The 22423-nt window shown below is 55.0% G+C and overlaps 2 protein-coding genes, 1 long non-coding RNA gene and 2 pseudogenes across 3 annotated transcripts; 2 read left to right on the forward strand and 3 right to left on the reverse strand.

Moving 5' to 3' along the window:
* Window positions 1–347: 347 nt before the first annotated feature.
* On the reverse strand, window positions 348–3509 carry LOC149911804 (uncharacterized; annotated as a pseudogene).
* On the forward strand, window positions 3414–6555 carry LOC149911805 (uncharacterized). Its single transcript, XM_090133307.1, has 3 exons — window positions 3414–5073; window positions 5594–5705; window positions 6003–6555. Exons 1-3 carry the CDS (start codon window positions 4674–4676, stop codon window positions 6553–6555), a joined length of 1065 nt encoding a protein of 354 aa, XP_089989433.1. The 5' UTR covers window positions 3414–4673.
* Window positions 6556–8176: 1621 nt separating this feature from the next.
* On the reverse strand, window positions 8177–12145 carry LOC149911806 (uncharacterized). Its single transcript, XR_016462854.1, has 2 exons — window positions 10777–12145; window positions 8177–8294 (listed from the first exon to the last, which is right to left on the reverse strand). It is a non-coding gene; the product is annotated as an uncharacterized LOC149911806 (long non-coding RNA).
* Window positions 12146–15879: 3734 nt separating this feature from the next.
* On the reverse strand, window positions 15880–19041 carry LOC149911807 (uncharacterized; annotated as a pseudogene).
* On the forward strand, window positions 18946–22087 carry LOC149911808 (uncharacterized). Its single transcript, XM_090133306.1, has 3 exons — window positions 18946–20605; window positions 21126–21237; window positions 21535–22087. Exons 1-3 carry the CDS (start codon window positions 20206–20208, stop codon window positions 22085–22087), a joined length of 1065 nt encoding a protein of 354 aa, XP_089989432.1. The 5' UTR covers window positions 18946–20205.
* Window positions 22088–22423: the final 336 nt, after the last annotated feature.

Here is a 22423-nt window from a genome sequence, read left to right on the forward strand (position 1 = left end):
TTCTCAGCATCACAGCCACCAGCACAGCGCCTTTGTCTCCCTGTAATCATGGCTTCCAATGATCTGCTCTAACAAGTCCCTGGGGGCCGTGTTGGCAATGGCTCTCAGCGGGGCCCATTCATACTCCCAGAAACTTCCTTCCAACTTTATCTTCCTGAGCACTTTGTGCAGTCTTCTCTCAGCACTGGAGGATGATGGACTCAGCACCAAACACCCCAAGGAGACCAGTACAACCCCGAGAGCCCTCAAGTGCTTTGTGCCTTCCTGACATCTTCCTCAAGTCTTCAGAACCTGTACAGCTAACTGGAGAGCTATCAGGAGTGCACTTAAAGAGGAGGACCCTAAGGTACATTTAACGAGTCTCTTTATTTATTTATATTTTCTCCAGTATTAAAAGCAAATTAAGGCAGCACTTTGTAGACAGTAATCATCCAAGGCGTCTCCTAATGAGGTTTGCTCTTTCACTGTGTGGACAGACTTTCTCCTCAGCCTCCCAAGCCCATTACTGCTCACATTGGCCCCGTGGGATTTTCATCCCTTTTCCTCACATCAGTCTTCTCTGAAATTTGCAGCTCAGTGTTGCTTTTCTTTGCATCAACTCCCACTTGCCTTCCTCAGAGAACCAGCTGCACATGGGCACAGAGGGATTCCTCCTTGTTGCCAACAAAGGGGAATCAACACGATGCAATTGAATGAACAGTAAAACACTCTCCTCAGCTGGATGCCATGTTCAAGCTGTCTGCCTTCCAGGGGGAATTTCGGTGCCAGAAGAACTTTTGGCAGAGAAAGTACATACAAACACAAATAAGAAGTTGAGTAAAGAATTCATTAGACTTCTGAGATGGCCCAAGTTTCCAACTTATGGGAGCTCCTAGAGTAACCAGATAGCTGGGAGGTATCTGAAAGAACAAAGAGCAAAGGGAGGGGGAAATCTGGAGAGCAGTGGGAAGGGCACATGCCCACACTGCCTGCAGAAAACACGACCTTAGCCATGGTCATTTATTCAGGAGAGCTGGAAACACCTGCAGGGAGTGGGAGATCAAATACAGAGGTGAGACCAAGCAGGGCTAGCAGCTGCCTGTGTCCCAGCACCTGAATGCTTTTGTGTCCTCCAAACACAGTTCTGGAAAACAGTGACACAATAAATCTCCTCAAAGACTGGTATTTCCAATAAGGAGAGAAACCAGGCCCCAAAGCAGTTTAGAAACTGAGAGGTGTGTTGGCACATTTTCTGTGATTTGGATCTTTCTCTTCAGTTCTTTGTTCCAGTTTTATTGACATTACATAACATCTTTCACACCTACAGCCTCAAAACAAACACACAAACAAACAAAACAACAGAAAAAAAAACATCTTTGACAGTGATAGGCCCAAGGAAAATGGTTACACACTAAAAGAGAAAATAAGATTAGATGTTAGGAGGGAATTCCTAATGTCCTTAACATCAGGTTGTGAGGCAATGGAACAGATTGCCCAGAGAAGTTGTGGATGCCCCATGCTCAAGGCAAGGACAATGACACGGGGGTTGGAACTTGATGGGCTTTAAGGTCCCTACCAATCCAAGCTATTCAATGATGTATGTTGGAAATATCCAAACACTTTATCAGGACGGTATCTCTGATAAAGCAGATTTTATTTGCAATTGCAATGGAGGGGCCTCCTGCAAGCAGGACAGCACTCAGAAAACAGCGTTACATCTTTTATTCCCTATTGCCCGATGCTTCTCTCTTTCTCCCCCAGTTCCTCATTGGCTGAATACTTTAGGTTCCCAATCTTCTCAACGCTTCACTAAACATACAAACACTGGACAAACATAGATCTCTGCTGGCTAAGTGTAAACTTCTAATTAATTAATTAACGTCTGACCCTCACTCCACACTTGGTTATTGTTTCTGGATATCTGCTTGACCTCCCTTGCATAGAGATAAGCTCGGAAGGAGGAAAGTTCTTCTACAAACCAGTTGCCCTTTTTAGTATCTAATGCAGAAACAACATTCCATTCCCACAGACACCACAGAGTGACGTCCGCTCAGAAATTGTACAAAGACAAGTGATAGCTGGCAACCTACTGCTGGGAACCTGTTTTGGCAGGGGTGGTGAACGTGGTGAACCCCCGCTGGTCCCTTCCAACCCCTACGATCCCGGGTTCTACTTTCTGTTCACAAATCTGATGTCATCCAATCCAACGTCCCGCTTTCTTAACTCAGCCGATATCCCCTCTTCGTTCCTCTTCCTTCCTTCAGGTGATCCTGCCCACAATGTCCATGTGAAATGTCTCATCCTGCTTGGAAGGCTGTGAGGAAAGCAAATCTCTGGGATCCCCCAAACAAAGCACTCCCTGCCCGGCAGGGTCGCGGGAGCCATGGAGTCATGACTGTGACACAGAGGATCAATGCCGGCTAATTTATGGAGCGTTCTAACAAGGAATCAACGACTTCCAGGCAAAACTAAGCAACTTTCTGACCACAGGTCATCAGCGTTACGGGTAGAGTACTTTGGAACAGTACTTGTTTCCGTATCTCCTTCTTGAACATCACTTCAGGCAACGGCCACTAAAGGAAAACAAGTAATACTACACTGAGAGCAAAGAAAAGGAGAGAGAGAAAACAGTGAGCGGTCAGCGCTCCCACCCGGGGCGGGCAGCAGGCTGCTGGTGCCAGCATCACAATGGGCAGCGGCCAGCACCGGCCACGCTGTCATCGCGTCACCATGGCGACGTTTGTGACACGGGCACCCGGGAGGGGTATGTAGGCAGAGCACGCTGGTGGGTCCTGCATCCTGAAGGAGCATCTGGCAGAGAGCAGACGCATCTGAAGGATGAGCTCCGGCATGGCTGGCGCCAACAAGGAGCAAGCCGCCGGCACGAGGCGGAACGGGATGAGCGAGGTCGGCCCCGCAGCGAGGCGTGCCTCCAGACCGACACGCGCCGACACCGAAGGTACACGGGTCCACAGCCAACCTTGGCACGAGATGACACTTTCCATCTGCCACCTCGCTCCTGCCTGGCAGCGGTAGCGGTGCTGGGAAGCGGCAGATGCAGAGTGTGACCTGCTTTTCCTTTGCCCTCCAGAGCGAGTTGCCGTCTGGGATGCGGTGGCCGCCTACGTACGGGAGCAGCTGCTGCTGCAGAAGGTGTGTTGGCTGTCGGGTTCCTCCTCTCCCCATCCAGCTCAGCCTGGACTTCCTCTGAGTCTCCCCCTCCACAGAAAGCAGGAAACTGCCCCCACATTTCTCTCCTGGGCATCCCACGGGCTTCCTGCAACTCCTGCACGATCACTTGTGCCGGGCACTGTCTATCTCAGGGCTGATGCCTGTCTCTGGAAGCCTCTGGATCCCACGAGGCTGCTTCTGCCCTGCCTGCTGTGCTGCATTTGGGAGGGCGAGGGGAAGGAGAGGACTGCGCAGCCCCTTCCCAAAGCCATTCCCGATGCCCTGGCTTGTGCCTCTGAACAGCGGCAGAGGGCTGTCCCTACCTTGGACCCCTTCGGCTCTTCCTCCAGCCGTCCCATAACCCTTCCGCCCTTCCTTTCTCTCCCACTTGCAGGGGGTCTGGATTCCCACCTTTGGCTTCTTTGACACCATCTCCAAAGACATCCGGACTGAGGACGGGACGGTGACTCTGCAGTGGCCCGTGTTTCACCTGGCTACAAACCTCATAGCCACGCACCACCTCAAGGCCCACAGGGAGTCCCTGCCAGGTAGGAGGGGGGATTAAACTTTTGCTGGCTTCATGGACAGGGCAAACGGCCACCACCTCCATTCTCAAAAGCAAACCTCTCCCTCTGAGCAGCCCGTCCAAATATGGGGCCGTTCTGGCTGATGTCCACCAGAAGCACTTCTAGGGAAGAACCTGTGGAAAACCACCCGTATCATCAACTCCGTCCCTCGCATTTTTCAGTCCATAGGAAGGTGGAGCCGCTGAAATACAGCAAGGTGGCCGCAGCTGCTTCTCTGAGCTGGCAGACACTCCGGACTTGCATTCAAAGCACCGTGTCCCTGCTCTCCGGCTGCCTGCAGAATGGGGAGAACGTTGCCGTTGTCCTCAAGGACATCGGCGTGCTCCTCATTGACGGACTGACCTTCCAAATGAAATTCTACTACGACTTCCTCGAGAAGCTGTCAGGGAAAGAGAAATTCAGAAGAGCTGCTTTCAAGGTGAGCTGTAGTTTCTCCATGACCCAGGCAGAGCTGTGACACCTGCTGTGCCCGCACACGGCCCACCAGGATCTGGCCAGCTGCTCAGGCCGTACAAGTGCTGTGCTGCTGTCAGCTCTCCCCGCCTTGGGCTCCTCGTGTCCCCAGGACCTCAGCCGTGACGAGGACATCCCACATCCTCCCCCTTTCTCCCCTGCAGGCCCCCTGGCTGCTGGACACGGTGGTGTCCCGGATGGCACCGGTGGCCTCCCTGGCGCTCTCTGGCTGCCTTGTCGTCTTTCCCAAGTGAGTATGTTGGTGGCTGTAGCTGCTGCTTGATGCAGCTGCTCAGCTCTCATTCCATCACGCTTGCTCCTTGTGTCCACGACTGTCCTGCCCATGAGCATATGTCCTACAGTCATGGAAGGATTTCAGCTGGAAGGAACCCCGAAAGGGCACCTAGTCCCACTCCCCTGCAGGGAACAGGCACACCTACCGCCAGATGAGGTTGCTCCGAGCCCGGTCCAGCCCGACCTTGAATGCCCATCCGGGCACCCACCACCTCTCTGGGCAAGATGTTCCGGTGCCTGCCACCCTTCTGTCAAAACCTTCTTCCTTATATCCAATCTAAATCTTCCCTCCTGCCTTTTGAAACTATTTCCCCCTCACTTATCCCGACTGATGCTGCTGAAGACTTTAGAAAGTCATGTGCTTCATGCAGCATGAAAATGTGCCTGGGAGCAGACAACCAGAGAGCAACAAGGATTGCTGGAGCGCTGCGTCACACCGGTTGCTGTCTTCTCGTCACGTACAGGTTTCAAATGGAGTTTGTTCCCAAGCCACCGCCCGCAATAAGACGCAGGTCCTCACGAAGCCTCCCTGGTCCGGAGAAACCAAAGAAAGAAGAGACTTTGCCACCTCTCGTCCAGGGCAAGAAAGGTAAAGCAGCTGCCAGCTCCTTTCCGCGGCACGGGCAGCATACTTGAGATGGGAAATCCCCTGCTGAACATCAGCCAAGGGCTCTGACTTGTGTCAAAGCTTCACGCCAGCTCAGCACGGCCTCTTCCCAAACTAAGGAATTGTTGGCCTCTCCCAAACTAAGGCGCTGAGCGTGACGTGCCCCCATCCCTGGCTATGGCAGGAGGATGTGCGGATCTTAGGCCCTGCCCTCCCCCAGTGGAAGGATACGGTCCCCAAAAGTCACTCTGCCACCTCATCGTCACCACCCAGCTCCTCTTTCCCAAAGCCAACGTCACTAATGCAGTCCCAAAACAGAGCTGAATTGCAGAGAGGAGGAGTGGGGCCAGGGATGGTGTCAGGAAGGGTACGAAGGCGGTGCAGATGTCAGCAGTGGGGGGAGCAGAGCGTCCCTCTCAGATGTTCTGGGAACAGGCCTGAGAGCCCCTTGTGAGTGAGCCAAAGGGTTTACGGTGAATCTCCTCTGCCTTCTCCATTCCAGTGAGATTTGCTGACCGTCCAACCTTCATCAAACGCTTGAGCACAGACAGCGTTGATGGAGGACACCTCAGAAGGATAAGGAGCTCACTGCTGAAGGAGAGCTCCAAGGCCAGGTGAGGCTGGAGGCTCTGGGCTGGGATGTGCATGGGGGTGACACAGCGAGAGCCCGTTCCCTAGCCCCAAAGGGTCACTGTTGGTGGCCGCCCAACAGTGCTGAACGCAGCACCCACCGTGCTGGGATGGGGACGCCAGGAGCCCCCCTCTCCGCATCCCAGGAGAGTCACGGGGCAGCCGCTGAGCTGTCTGTGGGGAGGGCTGCGTTGCAGCCAAGGCTCCTGGCTCAGGCTTGCAGCATGCGGCCCCAAAGCCATCAGCCACTCACGCGGACCCCTCCCGCTCTGTCCTTTCAGTCCGCTGCCACCCATCCGGAGGGCGTCTGAAGCCCAAGAGCAGCCGGTGACCTGCGAGCTGCAGGGGGAGGCAGTACCATCAAGCAAACAAGACCAGCGCCGAACACTGGGAACCAAACACGTGAGCTTCCTTGATGAAGTGCAGGAAGCAGGAAAAGCCCATCGTGAGGATGCGGTGCAAAAATTGCAGACAGCCAAGGCCGCACCCCCTCAGATCACCTTGAGGCCAGCAACACCTTTCAGAAGCGACTCAAGAAGATCTTCCACAAGGGCTGAGTCTACAGAGCCTCAAGGCCGACCATCCAGGCTCCCACTGACTTGTGACTCGGTGAAACTTCTCAGGCAGAGGGCAAGGAAGATCAGGACAGTGCAGGATGCACTGGGGCAGATGGCAGCATCACCACTTCGTGGGGAGTCCAGGCTGCCTGAGGAGTCTTCCATCACCCGACCTGGACTGCTGCCACCCATAAAAGAAGAAACGGGGTCTCCCGAGTGCCAGCCTCCAAAGACCAAACCCCCAGTCCGCAGGAAGGCCACACCCTACCCACGCTGATGCGGGCATGGGGTGCCCACGACACACACAGCTCCACTGGAGGCTGCAAAACAGATGCGTCAATCCCATCTGCATCACATCTAATACTAACCAGGCTGCCCAGGGCCCCATCCGACCTGGCCTTGAACACCTCCAGGGACGGGGCATCCACAACCTCTCTGGGCAGCCTGTTCCAGTATCCCACCACTCTCTCTGGAAAGAACAATCCAATCTGGCATCCAATCTTCAACTCAAAACCACTTCCCCTTGGCCTGCCATTAGCTACACCATCAAAGAGTTGACTCCCCTCCTGTTTGTAGGCTCCCTTTATGTACTGGAAGGCTGCAAGGAGGTCACCCCGCTGCCTTCCCTTCTCCAGGCCAACAAGGAGATCTAGAGTGAAATGTAGAGGGGCAAAACCATCAATAAAGCCTTATCAGGGGCCTACCCTTTAAAAACCTCCAGAACGCCTGTGACAGTGTCATTGCGCCTTTTGACGCCAGCTCTTGTGCTGGTGGAGGGAGAAAGAATTGCGAGAGGGCATCAGAGCGTCTCACGGTGCTTTGATGCCCAGGGAAATCCAGCACAGTCTCTTCTGTCTTATCTGGATCACAACTTACGGGCTTTTGGCCTGGCAGGGCCCCTTTGGCCGGCTTGGAGAGGTCTGCAAATGCAGAGCTCCATGGGCCAGCCGGCCGGCCACCTCTCGCCTGGCAGTGCTCCCCTGAACGGCCAGCCGGCTTTCGGCCTGGCCCAACTGGCCGGCCAGGAGGCTTCAGGCCTCGGAAGGCTTCCCCAGCCAGTCAGCCAGCTTCACCAGAGATTCCGGATCTCCCTCAAGGCCTGAGTGCAGCCGCTCCACGCAGCCCCAAGGCAGACCATCCAGGCTGCCACAGCTGCCTCGTGGAGCACTCCAACTGCCCAGGCAGAGCACCAAGAAGAGCAGGCCTGGCAGGCTGCCCCCAGCCGACTGGCCTTTGATCTTCATTAGGCCTTGTTCTGCTGTGGAGGACAGGTGGAAGCAATTCACTTGTCTGGCAAAGGGTGGAGCCTGGTTCCAGCCCTCCCTACCCTCACGTAGGGGCTGGCTGCCAGCTGTGAGGGCTGTCAGCATGGAGGTGTGTTCTTTGTTGGTGTTCTGTGTGCCCTGATCTTCTCGTGGCCTCCTTGTGCCCCATGCAAAGGCTCCCACTGCCCCAGGAATAGTCTCGATCCTGCATAAGGGACAGGATCTCCCTTCCAAAGGTCTGGGCATCAGGGTTTGACCTTGCTGCTCCATAAGGCAAAGGATGCTGTTCTCAGCATCACAGCCACCAGCACAGCGCCTTTGTCTCCCTGTAATCATGGCTTCCAATGATCTGCTCTAACAAGTCCCTGGGGGCCGTGTTGGCAATGGCTCTCAGCGGGGCCCATTCATACTCCCAGAAACTTCCTTCCAACTTTATCTTCCTGAGCACTTTGTGCAGTCTTCTCTCAGCACTGGAGGATGATGGACTCAGCACCAAACACCCCAAGGAGACCAGTACAACCCCAAGAGCCCTCAAGTGCTTTGTGCCTTCCTGACATCTTCCTCAAGTCTTCAGAACCTGTACAGATAGCTGGAGAGCTATCAGGAGTGCATGTAAAGTGGAAGAGCCCAAAGTACATTTAATGAGTCTATTTATTAATTTATATTTCCCCCGGCATTAATAGCACATTAAGGCAGCACTCTGCAGTCCATCTTCATCCAAGGCATCTCCTAATGAGGTTTGCTCATGGGGCTATGGGGACATAGAGGGAAGGGTGGGATGTGAGGAGTGGTTTGAGGCAAAAAGGTGGGGCGGTGTAGGAATGCCTTTATTTCTTCCTGAGATGGGACTGGGGGTCCCTGTAGCCCAAAGGTGGGGCCACGATCCATGACCCCACATGAGCCAAACCCCAAGATGACCACATAACCCTGTGTGTGCGTGACCCCATGGCAGCGTGTGACCCACAGCCCTGTGTGAACCATACCCCCACACGACCCTGGGACTCCCTGACCCTGCCTGCCCCCATCACGCTGCGACCCACTGCCATGTGGCCCCAGAACTCTGGGATCCCTGCCCCCACCTCACCCCCACCATATAACACTCTGAGACCCGTAACTCCCTATCACCCAACCTGACCCTACCATCCCTTCTGACCCCATTGCTCTGACCCAGAACCCCATATGACCACATAACTCTGTGCAGTGCCATCTGACCCTACGTCACCCCATAACTCTGTGACCTGCATGACCCCCCTGTGACCCACGACCTCCTGTGCTAACCCCATGTGGCCATAGAACCATCTGTGTGTGGGGAAAAGGCATCTTCTCCTTGGGGGGGGACTGCCCCAGAGCTGCCCCAAAGGCGACATGGGGTGGGCTGCAGCCGTTTCCCTCAGTTTGGAGAGATGGGAACTGTCCAAAAGAGCCAGAAGGAGGACATGAATGCTTCTGCAGGGAAACACCTGTCACAAGGTTTGGTGACAAAGCGATCCCACCGAGACTAAGGAAGGGGCTGGAGCTTGGGTGCTGCGTGGCAACGAAGGAGACTTGAACCAGGGATAGAGCTGGGATGGACTGCAGGAAATCAACTCCTTAATGGGGACAGTGGGAGAAGAAATCCAAGTCAGCTGCAGAAGGAACAGCAGACCTCCTTACAAAAAGGCGTCCCAGACTGGGGACGTTGGAGCAGTAGGGACAGTGGTAAAGAAATGGCTCCAACATCAGGTCTTGGAGCAATTACTGCAAAGACCCCGAGAAATGGACAAAGAGCTCTGATGGCAGCGCAGCACGAGGAGGAAGGAATGCATGGTGGTGCAGAAGGAGAAGGATGGAGAACAGCAGCGGTGGGATTCCCCTTTTGCACGGTCACCCACCGCTACGGGACTCTGCAACAAGAAGCTGCACCCTGCTGTGGTCAGCACGGCTGTGCTGAGCTGTTATGGTCAGGAAACATTCTAACATCTGCACGGATAGCAGGATAAGTAGGATCAGAGTGAGAGCTGTGCTGTTGTTCAGCAGACAGATGCTGAGCAGAGCACAGCAGGACCAGGATGTTCGGACCAAAGGAAGGTGGAGACTGCACACGAGGGAAGGCACAGGTGCAGGACAGAGCATGAGACACAGCAATGGCAACAGCTGTCAGAAATCCTGCCTGCCTGTCTGCATAGGAAAGAAAACAATCACACCAAAAGGACCAGGTTGGCCACAGACCTCACCTAGAGAAACAGCAGAGCGGATGCGTGGCCTAGACTGTGAGCCTGCAGTCCCCAGCCAAGAGGGAACAGGAGAGCAGGGACTGCCAAGGGAGGAGAGCTACAGGAGCAGAAGGAGCTCAGTGAGCAGCTGCGCCTTTTCTCCCTCACCACAAGGAGGGAGAGTGCAGAGAAGCCATAGCAATAACAGATGAGCTTTGCTGCTGCAGGGAGAGCTGTGCCTGATGGAAGAGCAGTGATGAGAGCGTTTCTTGCACAGCCCATGGGCACTTGGGGGGATCTGCAGGGATGGGGGAAGCCCTACAAAGCTGTGGGACAGACAAAGGACACGGATGGGAGGACCCCAAAGGGGCACTTTGGGGCAGCTATGGGGCACAGCCACACCTAGGAGCTGCCTTTACCCAACACACCGCTGGTGGTGGAACTGCTGCTGGCCACGGGCCGTGGGCAGTGATGGGGCTGTTCTGGGCTGCTCTAGGATGGCTCTGGGGCTGCTATGAAATGGGGCAGCTATGGGACACAGCCACAGCTCAGTGGGGTTGATGTTCCCGCACACAGAGCTGGTGGTGAATCTGCTCTGATCATGGAACCTCTTCCATAGCCCCCCGGACTCCCAGCTTGCCCAGCAAGATGGGGGCAAGCCGGGGGTCAGCAGATGTTATAGGCAGCTGATGTACAGCGACCCCAGAGCCACCCTGTAGCGTCCCCTGAACGACCCCAGAACAGACCCATCACTGTCCACAGCCTCATCCGGGGTTGTAGTGCTCACAGGGATATGGGTCATGTGGAGCCTTGCGGTCATGCCGAGCTCTATGGGGTTTTGGGGTCATGTGGGGTTATGGATCAGGGCCCCACCTTTGGGCCACAGGGAACCCCAATCCCCTCTCAGGAAGAAATCAAAAAATGCATTCCAGCACCACCCCACATCCCCCATTCTCACCCCAAACCCCTCCCCACATGACCCCAGACCCTCTACATCCCCATGCCACCCCACGTTCCCACACCCACAAGTCCCACCTTTACCTCACACGTTGCCTTCTCCTGCGCAGCACTCTGCTCCTGCAGCCTGTGGCCCATATCCCCAGTGCTCCCACATCACTTTCACCCACATCTGTGTTGTGCAGGAAGTGCTGCAGCTCCACATTCCTCTCCAGCAGCAGCTGCCCCTGCCCCAGTATTATTTGGTTGTATGGGTTCTGGAGGGAGAAGGGGGTGAGGAGGGGCCCAGGTGGGCTATTGGGGTCCTGGAATAGTGGCAGGGGTCCTGTCAAGGACTGTGGAGGTCTCTGACGTTGCTAAGGAGCCCTGGAGGCGATAAGGGAGATCTGAGGGAGGAAATAATGGGGGTCTGCTGGAGTCTAGTGGGGAATATGGGGTGCTGCTGGGGGCTATGGAGGTCTGTGAGGTTTTTGGCCAGCTGTAGTGGAGAAGTTCCTAGTCTGAGGAGGTCATTAAGAGGAAATGGGGTCTGTGCTGGGCTACTGGGATCTTGCAGGGAAAGTATTGAGGGAGGAGGGAGGTGTCGGGGCTCTGAGGGAATTATGGGTGGGCTGTAAAGGAAAGGTAATGGGTTATCTTGGGGAAAGCAAGGGGCAGCCATGGGGGATGGAAGGAACACCTACAGGAATGCAAGGGGAATCTGGGCTGGGGCAAGGGGACGGCTAGGGGAAGAACAGGGGAACGTCCCAGGAACGGAGTTCTTCTTTCAAATCCACATCTGCTACTTCCTGACGTAGCTGCAAGACTGCCAGAGAAGCTGCAGTACCGCTGCCCATTCAGCTGCCTGTGTCAGAAAGAGCTGCATGTTAGTGGGTGCAACTGCCACTACAAGGCCAACTCCATAATTGCAGACACAAAACCATCACCTTCAGTATCTGTTACAGGCTGACGACCGTGCCCTTGCACAGGAACCATTCCCACACAGCAAGGGAACTCCTTCACTGCCTTAGGATGCGGAAGAGGAAGAGCCCCAAAGCCTTCACAAGATGCTATCTTGCCACCAACTTTGGAAGCTACACACACCTTCTCCTTTGAGAATTAGCAAGATGAATCAATGCACGTTGCTGCTGGAGAGGGCTGTGCTGCATCTCCTGCTGCCATCCTTGGGTTGTCATCGTGATGCCAATCCACAGAGCACTTTGAAGGGCAGTAACCTTGCAAGAAAGAACAGAGAGCAGAGAGCTCTGCCGTGCATTTCCTGTTAGAACACAGAGATGAGCTGTACAGCCCTTGCTCTCAGAACACACACCGTTTCTCTTACCAGCTTTCCATTCCTGCACAACGCTGTTCAAACCCCTCCTCCATCTCTCCCTTCATACACAACGCACAGCCTCTCCCCAGCGACGAGCTCTGTGCTGTTTAATGCCTGTGCCATCATCGGGACCTACAGAAGAAACCTTGCGGTTAAGAGGGTTGATTAGACAAGCGCTCTGTCTGGCAGAATTCACCATCTTAAGCACGTTAAAGAAGCGTCTTCTTGAACGCCCTGAATCTCTGTGACACATCAGGAGATGCTGAACTAAACCGGCAGCCTTCTCAAAAATGGAAGGGCTCTTCAGAGCCAGCTGGAAGGGGAACAAGATCCTAGGGGGGCTGTGGAGCTGGTAAGGGAGGTCTGAGGGAGGAAATACAGATGCCTGGATGCCTGGTGCTCAGGCACAAGCAGAAGTGCTGATGGAAAATCACCACACAGCACAGACTGAGTCGCTGGTACCTTGCAGTGAGCAAAGGCTGAGATGCACAACGTCCTCACCTGCCTGCTTCTTGGAAGTGGAGGTTCAGCAGCAGCTCCACTCGTGATTAAGTCCTCCAAAAACCTTCTTCTTTCTTCCTGATCAGGAGACTGGATAGTGAAACCTTCTCCAAAGCCATTATGAAACTATATCTGTACCTGAAGCCCAAGGAGAAAACACGTGTCAGATTTAAGACCACAAAACAGTGCTATTCTATTCCAATCAAACTTCAGTTCTGATTTAAGTTTCACGACTGGCATTTCAGCCACCCTGCTATGGATAGGTTAAACCTATGGATAGGTTATAGGGTGGGAGAGGAGGGTGAGCCTTCTAGCCCAACGTCCCCTTATAGCCTACCATCACCCTATGGCCCCACACAGCCACTTATGGAACCACATCTGCCATACACCTCCTATAGGCCCATATCTCCCTATATTCCCCCACTGCCCCCCTCAGCCCCTCTACGTCCCCCCAAAACTTCCCATAGCATAATAACCCTCTCTATAGACCCTCCCCAGCCCCCTATCATCCTATAGACCCTCCCATTGCCCACCACAAACCCCTATAGTCCCATTAACCCTTTAAAGGTCTATAACTTCCTGAAGGGAGGTTGTAGTGAGCTGGGGGTCGGCCTCTTCTCTCGTGTCATTAGTGATAGGACCAGAGGGAATGGTTTCAAGCTACGGCAGGGGAGATTCAAGCTGGACATTAGGAAGTATTACTTTTCAGAAGGGGTGATCAGGCACTGGAATGGACAGCCCATGGAGGTGTCACCGACCCTGGGGTGTTCAAGCAAAGACTGGATGTTGTGTTGAGGGACATGGTTTAGTAGGAGCTATTGGTAGTGGGTGAACGGTTGGACTGGATGATCTTTTAGGTCTTTTCCAACCTTGGTGATTCTATGAAAGGAAGGGGGGAGCCTTCTAGCCCCACAGCCCGTAGAGCCCACCCTAGAGCCCCCTATCACCCTATGGCCCCACACAGCCCCTTAGAGAACCATATCCCCCATACACCCCCTTGTAGTCCCATATCCCATAAGAACTCTCCTATAGCCATCCCACTTCCCCTTATAGATTCCCCCAAGAGCCCCCCAGTCTTTTATAACCCTCCCATATCCCCTTATAACCCGTCTATAGTCCCCCCACATTTTCCTATAGCCCCATAACACCCTATAGCCACAATAAAGCCCCCTATACTCCCATATCCCCCGTAACACTTTGATAGCCCATGCATATCCCCTTATGATCTTCCCTTACAACTGTATAGCTCCCCAAATAGCCACCGACAGTCCCACGCCCCCCCAGCTCCCATAGCACCCTATATCTCTCTATAGCCCTAAAACACCCCCTAAAGCCCCCCCAGTGCCTTATAGCCCCATATCCCCCTCTATCCCCCACATAGCCCCCTTTTCTCCCATATCCCCCATACTACTTCTAGAGTCCCCACAGCTTGCTATTGCCCCAAATCTCCCTGTAGCCACAATAAAGCACCCTATAGCCCCACGAACCCCTATATCCACCCCTAAGGCCCCCGAAGCCCTAGAGCCCCATACCCTCCTATCACCCACGCAGCCCTATATCCCTCTACAGCCCCCCTAAAGCGCCTCATAGCCCCACATCCCTCCTGATAGCCCCCCAACCCCATATTCCCCACACAGTACCTATACCCTCACATCCCCCGACACTCCCCCACATCCCCGATATTCCCCCACATTACCCCATACCCCCCCAAACCCCATATTACCCCACAGCCCCCCTGTAGCCAAAACAGCCCCTAAACTCCCACATCCCCCCGGATCTCCCCCACCGCCCCCCGGACCCACAGCTCACCTCAGCCCCGGGGGGCACCGGGAGCAGCGCCGGAGGCCTCGGGGGGGCACGGCCCGGATGCGGGCAGCAGCGCTGCGGCGGTCGGGCCCCGAGTCCTTCAGCCGTCCCAAAGCCCCGCATCCCGCGCACGGTTCCTCTCCCCGGCCCCGGCCCAAGCCGTTCTCCCGCACACCTCCGGCTTGTGCCGCTTTCCTCAGCACCGCTCCCGTCGTGCCGCGGCTCCGTCTCGGTGCTGCCCGCACAGCTCCGGCGCGCAGCGCCTGCGCCTGCGCCTGCGGGACCGGCGGCGTCGGAGAGGAAAGACGGCGGGCTCCGAGCCGGAGGCAACGGCCGCTCCCGCGCTCGGCGCCTCAGCCAATCGGAGCCGGCGGCGCTGCCGCCGACCAATCCGAGACCGGAGGCGGGCCGGAACTGCCGCCGACCAATGAGAGGCGCGAACGGACCGGAAGTGTCGCCGACCAGTGAGAGGCCGGGGGCGGGGCGGAGCGGCTGTGGGGGCGGGGCCTCGGGGTGCTCTGTATTGCCATAGGGGATGGGATTGGGATCGGAATTGGGATCGGGGATGTGGGATTGCGATTGGGATGAGGGATTGAGATTGACAGGTGGGTGATGGGCTTGGGATGAGGGTCTGGGAATGAGATTTGGAACTGGGATTGGGATGTGGGCTGTAGGATGCGGGGTTGGGATGTGGGCTGTGGGCTTGGAATGTGAGATTTGGGACTGGGCTGTGGGAATATGGATGTGGGATCTGAGGGCAGTGCTGTGATGCCTGAGGTCACCCGGAGTCACTCTGTGATCAGCCCACAGCTGTGTGTTCCAAAGAACAGCCACTGAGGTGAGGGGCAGCAGTCCAGGCAGGGAGATGCTGTGGTGGGAAGCAGGCTTGGTGCCGACGTCCTGCAGGGAAACGGGTGCAGACTGCATGGGACAGTGTAGGACAGCACGTGGTGGAGATGGCTGAGGGGCTGGCAATGCTGGAAGGCCCTGACGGAGCCAAGGTCTTTGTCCAGCAGGCCGTGGATGGTGTCTGTGGTACAGAGAACCGTGAGGGGACACACTGTCCTCGTGGCACTGGGGTCTCATGGCCTCCTTGTGCCCCATGCAAAGGCTCCCACTGCTCCAGGAATAGTCTCGATCCTGCATAGGGGACAGGATCTCCCTTCCAAAGGTCTGGGCATCAGGGTTTGGCCTTGCTGCTCCATAAGGCAAAGGATGCTGTTCTCAGCATCACAGCCACCAGCACAGCGCCTTTGTCTCCCTGTAATCATGGCTTCCAATTATCTGCTCTAACAAGTCCCTGGGGGCCGTGTTGGCAATGGCTCTCAGCGGGGCCCATTCATACTCCCAGAAACTTCCTTCCAACTTTATCTTCCTGAGCACTTTGTGCAGTCTTCTCTCAGCACTGGAGGATGATGGACTCAGCACCAAACACCCCAAGGAGACCAGTACAACCCCGAGAGCCCTCAAGTGCTTTGTGCCTTCCTGACATCTTCCTCAAGTCTTCAGAACCTGTACAGCTAACTGGAGAGCTATCAGGAGTGCACTTAAAGAGGAGGACCCTAAGGTACATTTAACGAGTCTCTTTATTTATTTATATTTTCTCCAGTATTAAAAGCAAATTAAGGCAGCACTTTGCAGACAGTAATCATCCAAGGCGTCTCCTAATGAGGTTTGCTCTTTCACTGTGTGGACAGACTTTCTCCTCAGCCTCCCAAGCCCATTACTGCTCACATTGGCCCCGTGGGATTTTCATCCCTTTTCCTCACATCAGTCTTCTCTGAAATTTGCAGCTCAGTGTTGCTTTTCTTTGCATCAACTCCCACTTGCCTTCCTCAGAGAACCAGCTGCACATGGGCACAGAGGGATTCCTCCTTGTTGCCAACAAAGGGGAATCAACACGATGCAATTGAATGAACAGTAAAACACTCTCCTCAGCTGGATGCCATGTTCAAGCTGTCTGCCTTCCAGGGGGAATTTCGGTGCCAGAAGAACTTTTGGCAGAGAAAGTACATACAAACACAAATAAGAAGTTGAGTAAAGAATTCATTAGACTTCTGAGATGGCCCAAGTTTCCAACTTATGGGAGCTCCTAGAGTAACCAGATAGCTGGGAGGTATCTGAAAGAACAAAGAGCAAAGGGAGGGGGAAATCTGGAGAGCAGTGGGAAGGGCACATGCCCACACTGCCTGCAGAAAACACGACCTTAGCCATGGTCATTTATTCAGGAGAGCTGGAAACACCTGCAGGGAGTGGGAGATCAAATACAGAGGTGAGACCAAGCAGGGCTAGCAGCTGCCTGTGTCCCAGCACCTGAATGCTTTTGTGTCCTCCAAACACAGTTCTGGAAAACAGTGACACAATAAATCTCCTCAAAGACTGGTATTTCCAATAAGGAGAGAAACCAGGCCCCAAAGCAGTTTAGAAACTGAGAGGTGTGTTGGCACATTTTCTGTGATTTGGATCTTTCTCTTCAGTTCTTTGTTCCAGTTTTATTGACATTACATAACATCTTTCACACCTACAGCCTCAAAACAAACACACAAACAAACAAAACAACAGAAAAAAAAACATCTTTGACAGTGATAGGCCCAAGGAAAATGGTTACACACTAAAAGAGAAAATAAGATTAGATGTTAGGAGGGAATTCCTAATGTCCTTAACATCAGGTTGTGAGGCAATGGAACAGATTGCCCAGAGAAGTTGTGGATGCCCCATGCTCAAGGCAAGGACAATGACACGGGGGTTGGAACTTGATGGGCTTTAAGGTCCCTACCAATCCAAGCTATTCAATGATGTATGTTGGAAATATCCAAACACTTTATCAGGACGGTATCTCTGATAAAGCAGATTTTATTTGCAATTGCAATGGAGGGGCCTCCTGCAAGCAGGACAGCACTCAGAAAACAGCGTTACATCTTTTATTCCCTATTGCCCGATGCTTCTCTCTTTCTCCCCCAGTTCCTCATTGGCTGAATACTTTAGGTTCCCAATCTTCTCAACGCTTCACTAAACATACAAACACTGGACAAACATAGATCTCTGCTGGCTAAGTGTAAACTTCTAATTAATTAATTAACGTCTGACCCTCACTCCACACTTGGTTATTGTTTCTGGATATCTGCTTGACCTCCCTTGCATAGAGATAAGCTCGGAAGGAGGAAAGTTCTTCTACAAACCAGTTGCCCTTTTTAGTATCTAATGCAGAAACAACATTCCATTCCCACAGACACCACAGAGTGACGTCCGCTCAGAAATTGTACAAAGACAAGTGATAGCTGGCAACCTACTGCTGGGAACCTGTTTTGGCAGGGGTGGTGAACGTGGTGAACCCCCGCTGGTCCCTTCCAACCCCTACGATCCCGGGTTCTACTTTCTGTTCACAAATCTGATGTCATCCAATCCAACGTCCCGCTTTCTTAACTCAGCCGATATCCCCTCTTCGTTCCTCTTCCTTCCTTCAGGTGATCCTGCCCACAATGTCCATGTGAAATGTCTCATCCTGCTTGGAAGGCTGTGAGGAAAGCAAATCTCTGGGATCCCCCAAACAAAGCACTCCCTGCCCGGCAGGGTCGCGGGAGCCATGGAGTCATGACTGTGACACAGAGGATCAATGCCGGCTAATTTATGGAGCGTTCTAACAAGGAATCAACGACTTCCAGGCAAAACTAAGCAACTTTCTGACCACAGGTCATCAGCGTTACGGGTAGAGTACTTTGGAACAGTACTTGTTTCCGTATCTCCTTCTTGAACATCACTTCAGGCAACGGCCACTAAAGGAAAACAAGTAATACTACACTGAGAGCAAAGAAAAGGAGAGAGAGAAAACAGTGAGCGGTCAGCGCTCCCACCCGGGGCGGGCAGCAGGCTGCTGGTGCCAGCATCACAATGGGCAGCGGCCAGCACCGGCCACGCTGTCATCGCGTCACCATGGCGACGTTTGTGACACGGGCACCCGGGAGGGGTATGTAGGCAGAGCACGCTGGTGGGTCCTGCATCCTGAAGGAGCATCTGGCAGAGAGCAGACGCATCTGAAGGATGAGCTCCGGCATGGCTGGCGCCAACAAGGAGCAAGCCGCCGGCACGAGGCGGAACGGGATGAGCGAGGTCGGCCCCGCAGCGAGGCGTGCCTCCAGACCGACACGCGCCGACACCGAAGGTACACGGGTCCACAGCCAACCTTGGCACGAGATGACACTTTCCATCTGCCACCTCGCTCCTGCCTGGCAGCGGTAGCGGTGCTGGGAAGCGGCAGATGCAGAGTGTGACCTGCTTTTCCTTTGCCCTCCAGAGCGAGTTGCCGTCTGGGATGCGGTGGCCGCCTACGTACGGGAGCAGCTGCTGCTGCAGAAGGTGTGTTGGCTGTCGGGTTCCTCCTCTCCCCATCCAGCTCAGCCTGGACTTCCTCTGAGTCTCCCCCTCCACAGAAAGCAGGAAACTGCCCCCACATTTCTCTCCTGGGCATCCCACGGGCTTCCTGCAACTCCTGCACGATCACTTGTGCCGGGCACTGTCTATCTCAGGGCTGATGCCTGTCTCTGGAAGCCTCTGGATCCCACGAGGCTGCTTCTGCCCTGCCTGCTGTGCTGCATTTGGGAGGGCGAGGGGAAGGAGAGGACTGCGCAGCCCCTTCCCAAAGCCATTCCCGATGCCCTGGCTTGTGCCTCTGAACAGCGGCAGAGGGCTGTCCCTACCTTGGACCCCTTCGGCTCTTCCTCCAGCCGTCCCATAACCCTTCCGCCCTTCCTTTCTCTCCCACTTGCAGGGGGTCTGGATTCCCACCTTTGGCTTCTTTGACACCATCTCCAAAGACATCCGGACTGAGGACGGGACGGTGACTCTGCAGTGGCCCGTGTTTCACCTGGCTACAAACCTCATAGCCACGCACCACCTCAAGGCCCACAGGGAGTCCCTGCCAGGTAGGAGGGGGGATTAAACTTTTGCTGGCTTCATGGACAGGGCAAACGGCCACCACCTCCATTCTCAAAAGCAAACCTCTCCCTCTGAGCAGCCCGTCCAAATATGGGGCCGTTCTGGCTGATGTCCACCAGAAGCACTTCTAGGGAAGAACCTGTGGAAAACCACCCGTATCATCAACTCCGTCCCTCGCATTTTTCAGTCCATAGGAAGGTGGAGCCGCTGAAATACAGCAAGGTGGCCGCAGCTGCTTCTCTGAGCTGGCAGACACTCCGGACTTGCATTCAAAGCACCGTGTCCCTGCTCTCCGGCTGCCTGCAGAATGGGGAGAACGTTGCCGTTGTCCTCAAGGACATCGGCGTGCTCCTCATTGACGGACTGACCTTCCAAATGAAATTCTACTACGACTTCCTCGAGAAGCTGTCAGGGAAAGAGAAATTCAGAAGAGCTGCTTTCAAGGTGAGCTGTAGTTTCTCCATGACCCAGGCAGAGCTGTGACACCTGCTGTGCCCGCACACGGCCCACCAGGATCTGGCCAGCTGCTCAGGCCGTACAAGTGCTGTGCTGCTGTCAGCTCTCCCCGCCTTGGGCTCCTCGTGTCCCCAGGACCTCAGCCGTGACGAGGACATCCCACATCCTCCCCCTTTCTCCCCTGCAGGCCCCCTGGCTGCTGGACACGGTGGTGTCCCGGATGGCACCGGTGGCCTCCCTGGCGCTCTCTGGCTGCCTTGTCGTCTTTCCCAAGTGAGTATGTTGGTGGCTGTAGCTGCTGCTTGATGCAGCTGCTCAGCTCTCATTCCATCACGCTTGCTCCTTGTGTCCACGACTGTCCTGCCCATGAGCATATGTCCTACAGTCATGGAAGGATTTCAGCTGGAAGGAACCCCGAAAGGGCACCTAGTCCCACTCCCCTGCAGGGAACAGGCACACCTACCGCCAGATGAGGTTGCTCCGAGCCCGGTCCAGCCCGACCTTGAATGCCCATCCGGGCACCCACCACCTCTCTGGGCAAGATGTTCCGGTGCCTGCCACCCTTCTGTCAAAACCTTCTTCCTTATATCCAATCTAAATCTTCCCTCCTGCCTTTTGAAACTGTTTCCCCCTCACTTATCCCGACTGATGCTGCTGAAGACTTTAGAAAGTCATGTGCTTCATGCAGCATGAAAATGTGCCTGGGAGCAGACAACCAGAGAGCAACAAGGATTGCTGGAGCGCTGCGTCACACCGGTTGCTGTCTTCTCGTCACGTACAGGTTTCAAATGGAGTTTGTTCCCAAACCACCGCCCGCAATAAGACGCAGGTCCTCACGAAGCCTCCCTGGTCCGGAGAAACCAAAGAAAGAAGAGACTTTGCCACCTCTCGTCCAGGGCAAGAAAGGTAAAGCAGCTGCCAGCTCCTTTCCGCGGCACGGGCAGCATACTTGAGATGGGAAATCCCCTGCTGAACATCAGCCAAGGGCTCTGACTTGTGTCAAAGCTTCACGCCAGCTCAGCACGGCCTCTTCCCAAACTAAGGAATTGTTGGCCTCTCCCAAACTAAGGCGCTGAGCGTGACGTGCCCCCATCCCTGGCTATGGCAGGAGGATGTGCGGATCTTAGGCCCTGCCCTCCCCCAGTGGAAGGATACGGTCCCCAAAAGTCACTCTGCCACCTCATCGTCACCACCCAGCTCCTCTTTCCCAAAGCCAACGTCACTAATGCAGTCCCAAAACAGAGCTGAATTGCAGAGAGGAGGAGTGGGGCCAGGGATGGTGTCAGGAAGGGTACGAAGGCGGTGCAGATGTCAGCAGTGGGGGGAGCAGAGCGTCCCTCTCAGATGTTCTGGGAACAGGCCTGAGAGCCCCTTGTGAGTGAGCCAAAGGGTTTACGGTGAATCTCCTCTGCCTTCTCCATTCCAGTGAGATTTGCTGACCGTCCAACCTTCATCAAACGCTTGAGCACAGACAGCGTTGATGGAGGACACCTCAGAAGGATAAGGAGCTCACTGCTGAAGGAGAGCTCCAAGGCCAGGTGAGGCTGGAGGCTCTGGGCTGGGATGTGCATGGGGGTGACACAGCGAGAGCCCGTTCCCTAGCCCCAAAGGGTCACTGTTGGTGGCCGCCCAACAGTGCTGAACGCAGCACCCACCGTGCTGGGATGGGGACGCCAGGAGCCCCCCTCTCCGCATCCCAGGAGAGTCACGGGGCAGCCGCTGAGCTGTCTGTGGGGAGGGCTGCGTTGCAGCCAAGGCTCCTGGCTCAGGCTTGCAGCATGCGGCCCCAAAGCCATCAGCCACTCACGCGGACCCCTCCCGCTCTGTCCTTTCAGTCCGCTGCCACCCATCCGGAGGGCGTCTGAAGCCCAAGAGCAGCCGGTGACCTGCGAGCTGCAGGGGGAGGCAGTACCATCAAGCAAACAAGACCAGCGCCGAACACTGGGAACCAAACACGTGAGCTTCCTTGATGAAGTGCAGGAAGCAGGAAAAGCCCATCGTGAGGATGCGGTGCAAAAATTGCAGACAGCCAAGGCCGCACCCCCTCAGATCACCTTGAGGCCAGCAACACCTTTCAGAAGCGACTCAAGAAGATCTTCCACAAGGGCTGAGTCTACAGAGCCTCAAGGCCGACCATCCAGGCTCCCACTGACTTGTGACTCGGTGAAACTTCTCAGGCAGAGGGCAAGGAAGATCAGGACAGTGCAGGATGCACTGGGGCAGATGGCAGCATCACCACTTCGTGGGGAGTCCAGGCTGCCTGAGGAGTCTTCCATCACCCGACCTGGACTGCTGCCACCCATAAAAGAAGAAACGGGGTCTCCCGAGTGCCAGCCTCCAAAGACCAAACCCCCAGTCCGCAGGAAGGCCACACCCTACCCACGCTGATGCGGGCATGGGGTGCCCACGACACACACAGCTCCACTGGAGGCTGCAAAACAGATGCGTCAATCCCATCTGCATCACATCTAATACTAACCAGGCTGCCCAGGGCCCCATCCGACCTGGCCTTGAACACCTCCAGGGACGGGGCATCCACAACCTCTCCGGGCAGCCTGTTCCAGTATCCCACCACTCTCTCTGGAAAGAACAATCCAATCTGGCATCCAATCTTCAACTCAAAACCACTTCCCCTTGGCCTGCCATTAGCTACACCATCAAAGAGTTGACTCCCCTCCTGTTTGTAGGCTCCCTTTATGTACTGGAAGGCTGCAAGGAGGTCAC

Source organism: Phasianus colchicus, unplaced genomic scaffold (assembly GCF_987193195.1).
Source record: "Phasianus colchicus unplaced genomic scaffold, bPhaCol1.hap1.1 HAP1_SCAFFOLD_57, whole genome shotgun sequence".
Taxonomy (NCBI): Eukaryota; Metazoa; Chordata; class Aves; order Galliformes; family Phasianidae; genus Phasianus; species Phasianus colchicus.

Bases quoted from the DNA above. Each gene is read 5' to 3' on its own strand.
- LOC149911805 (XM_090133307.1), top strand. From the start codon at position 4,674: ATGCCCATCCGGGCACCCACCACCTCTCTGGGCAAGATGTTCCGGTGC. The intron at 5,074-5,593 runs GTAAAGCAGCTG...TCTCCATTCCAG, and splicing joins TCTCGTCCAGGGCAAGAAAG to TGAGATTTGCTGACCGTCCA. The intron at 5,706-6,002 runs GTGAGGCTGGAG...CTGTCCTTTCAG, and splicing joins AAGGAGAGCTCCAAGGCCAG to TCCGCTGCCACCCATCCGGA.
- LOC149911808 (XM_090133306.1), top strand. From the start codon at position 20,206: ATGCCCATCCGGGCACCCACCACCTCTCTGGGCAAGATGTTCCGGTGC. The intron at 20,606-21,125 runs GTAAAGCAGCTG...TCTCCATTCCAG, and splicing joins TCTCGTCCAGGGCAAGAAAG to TGAGATTTGCTGACCGTCCA. The intron at 21,238-21,534 runs GTGAGGCTGGAG...CTGTCCTTTCAG, and splicing joins AAGGAGAGCTCCAAGGCCAG to TCCGCTGCCACCCATCCGGA.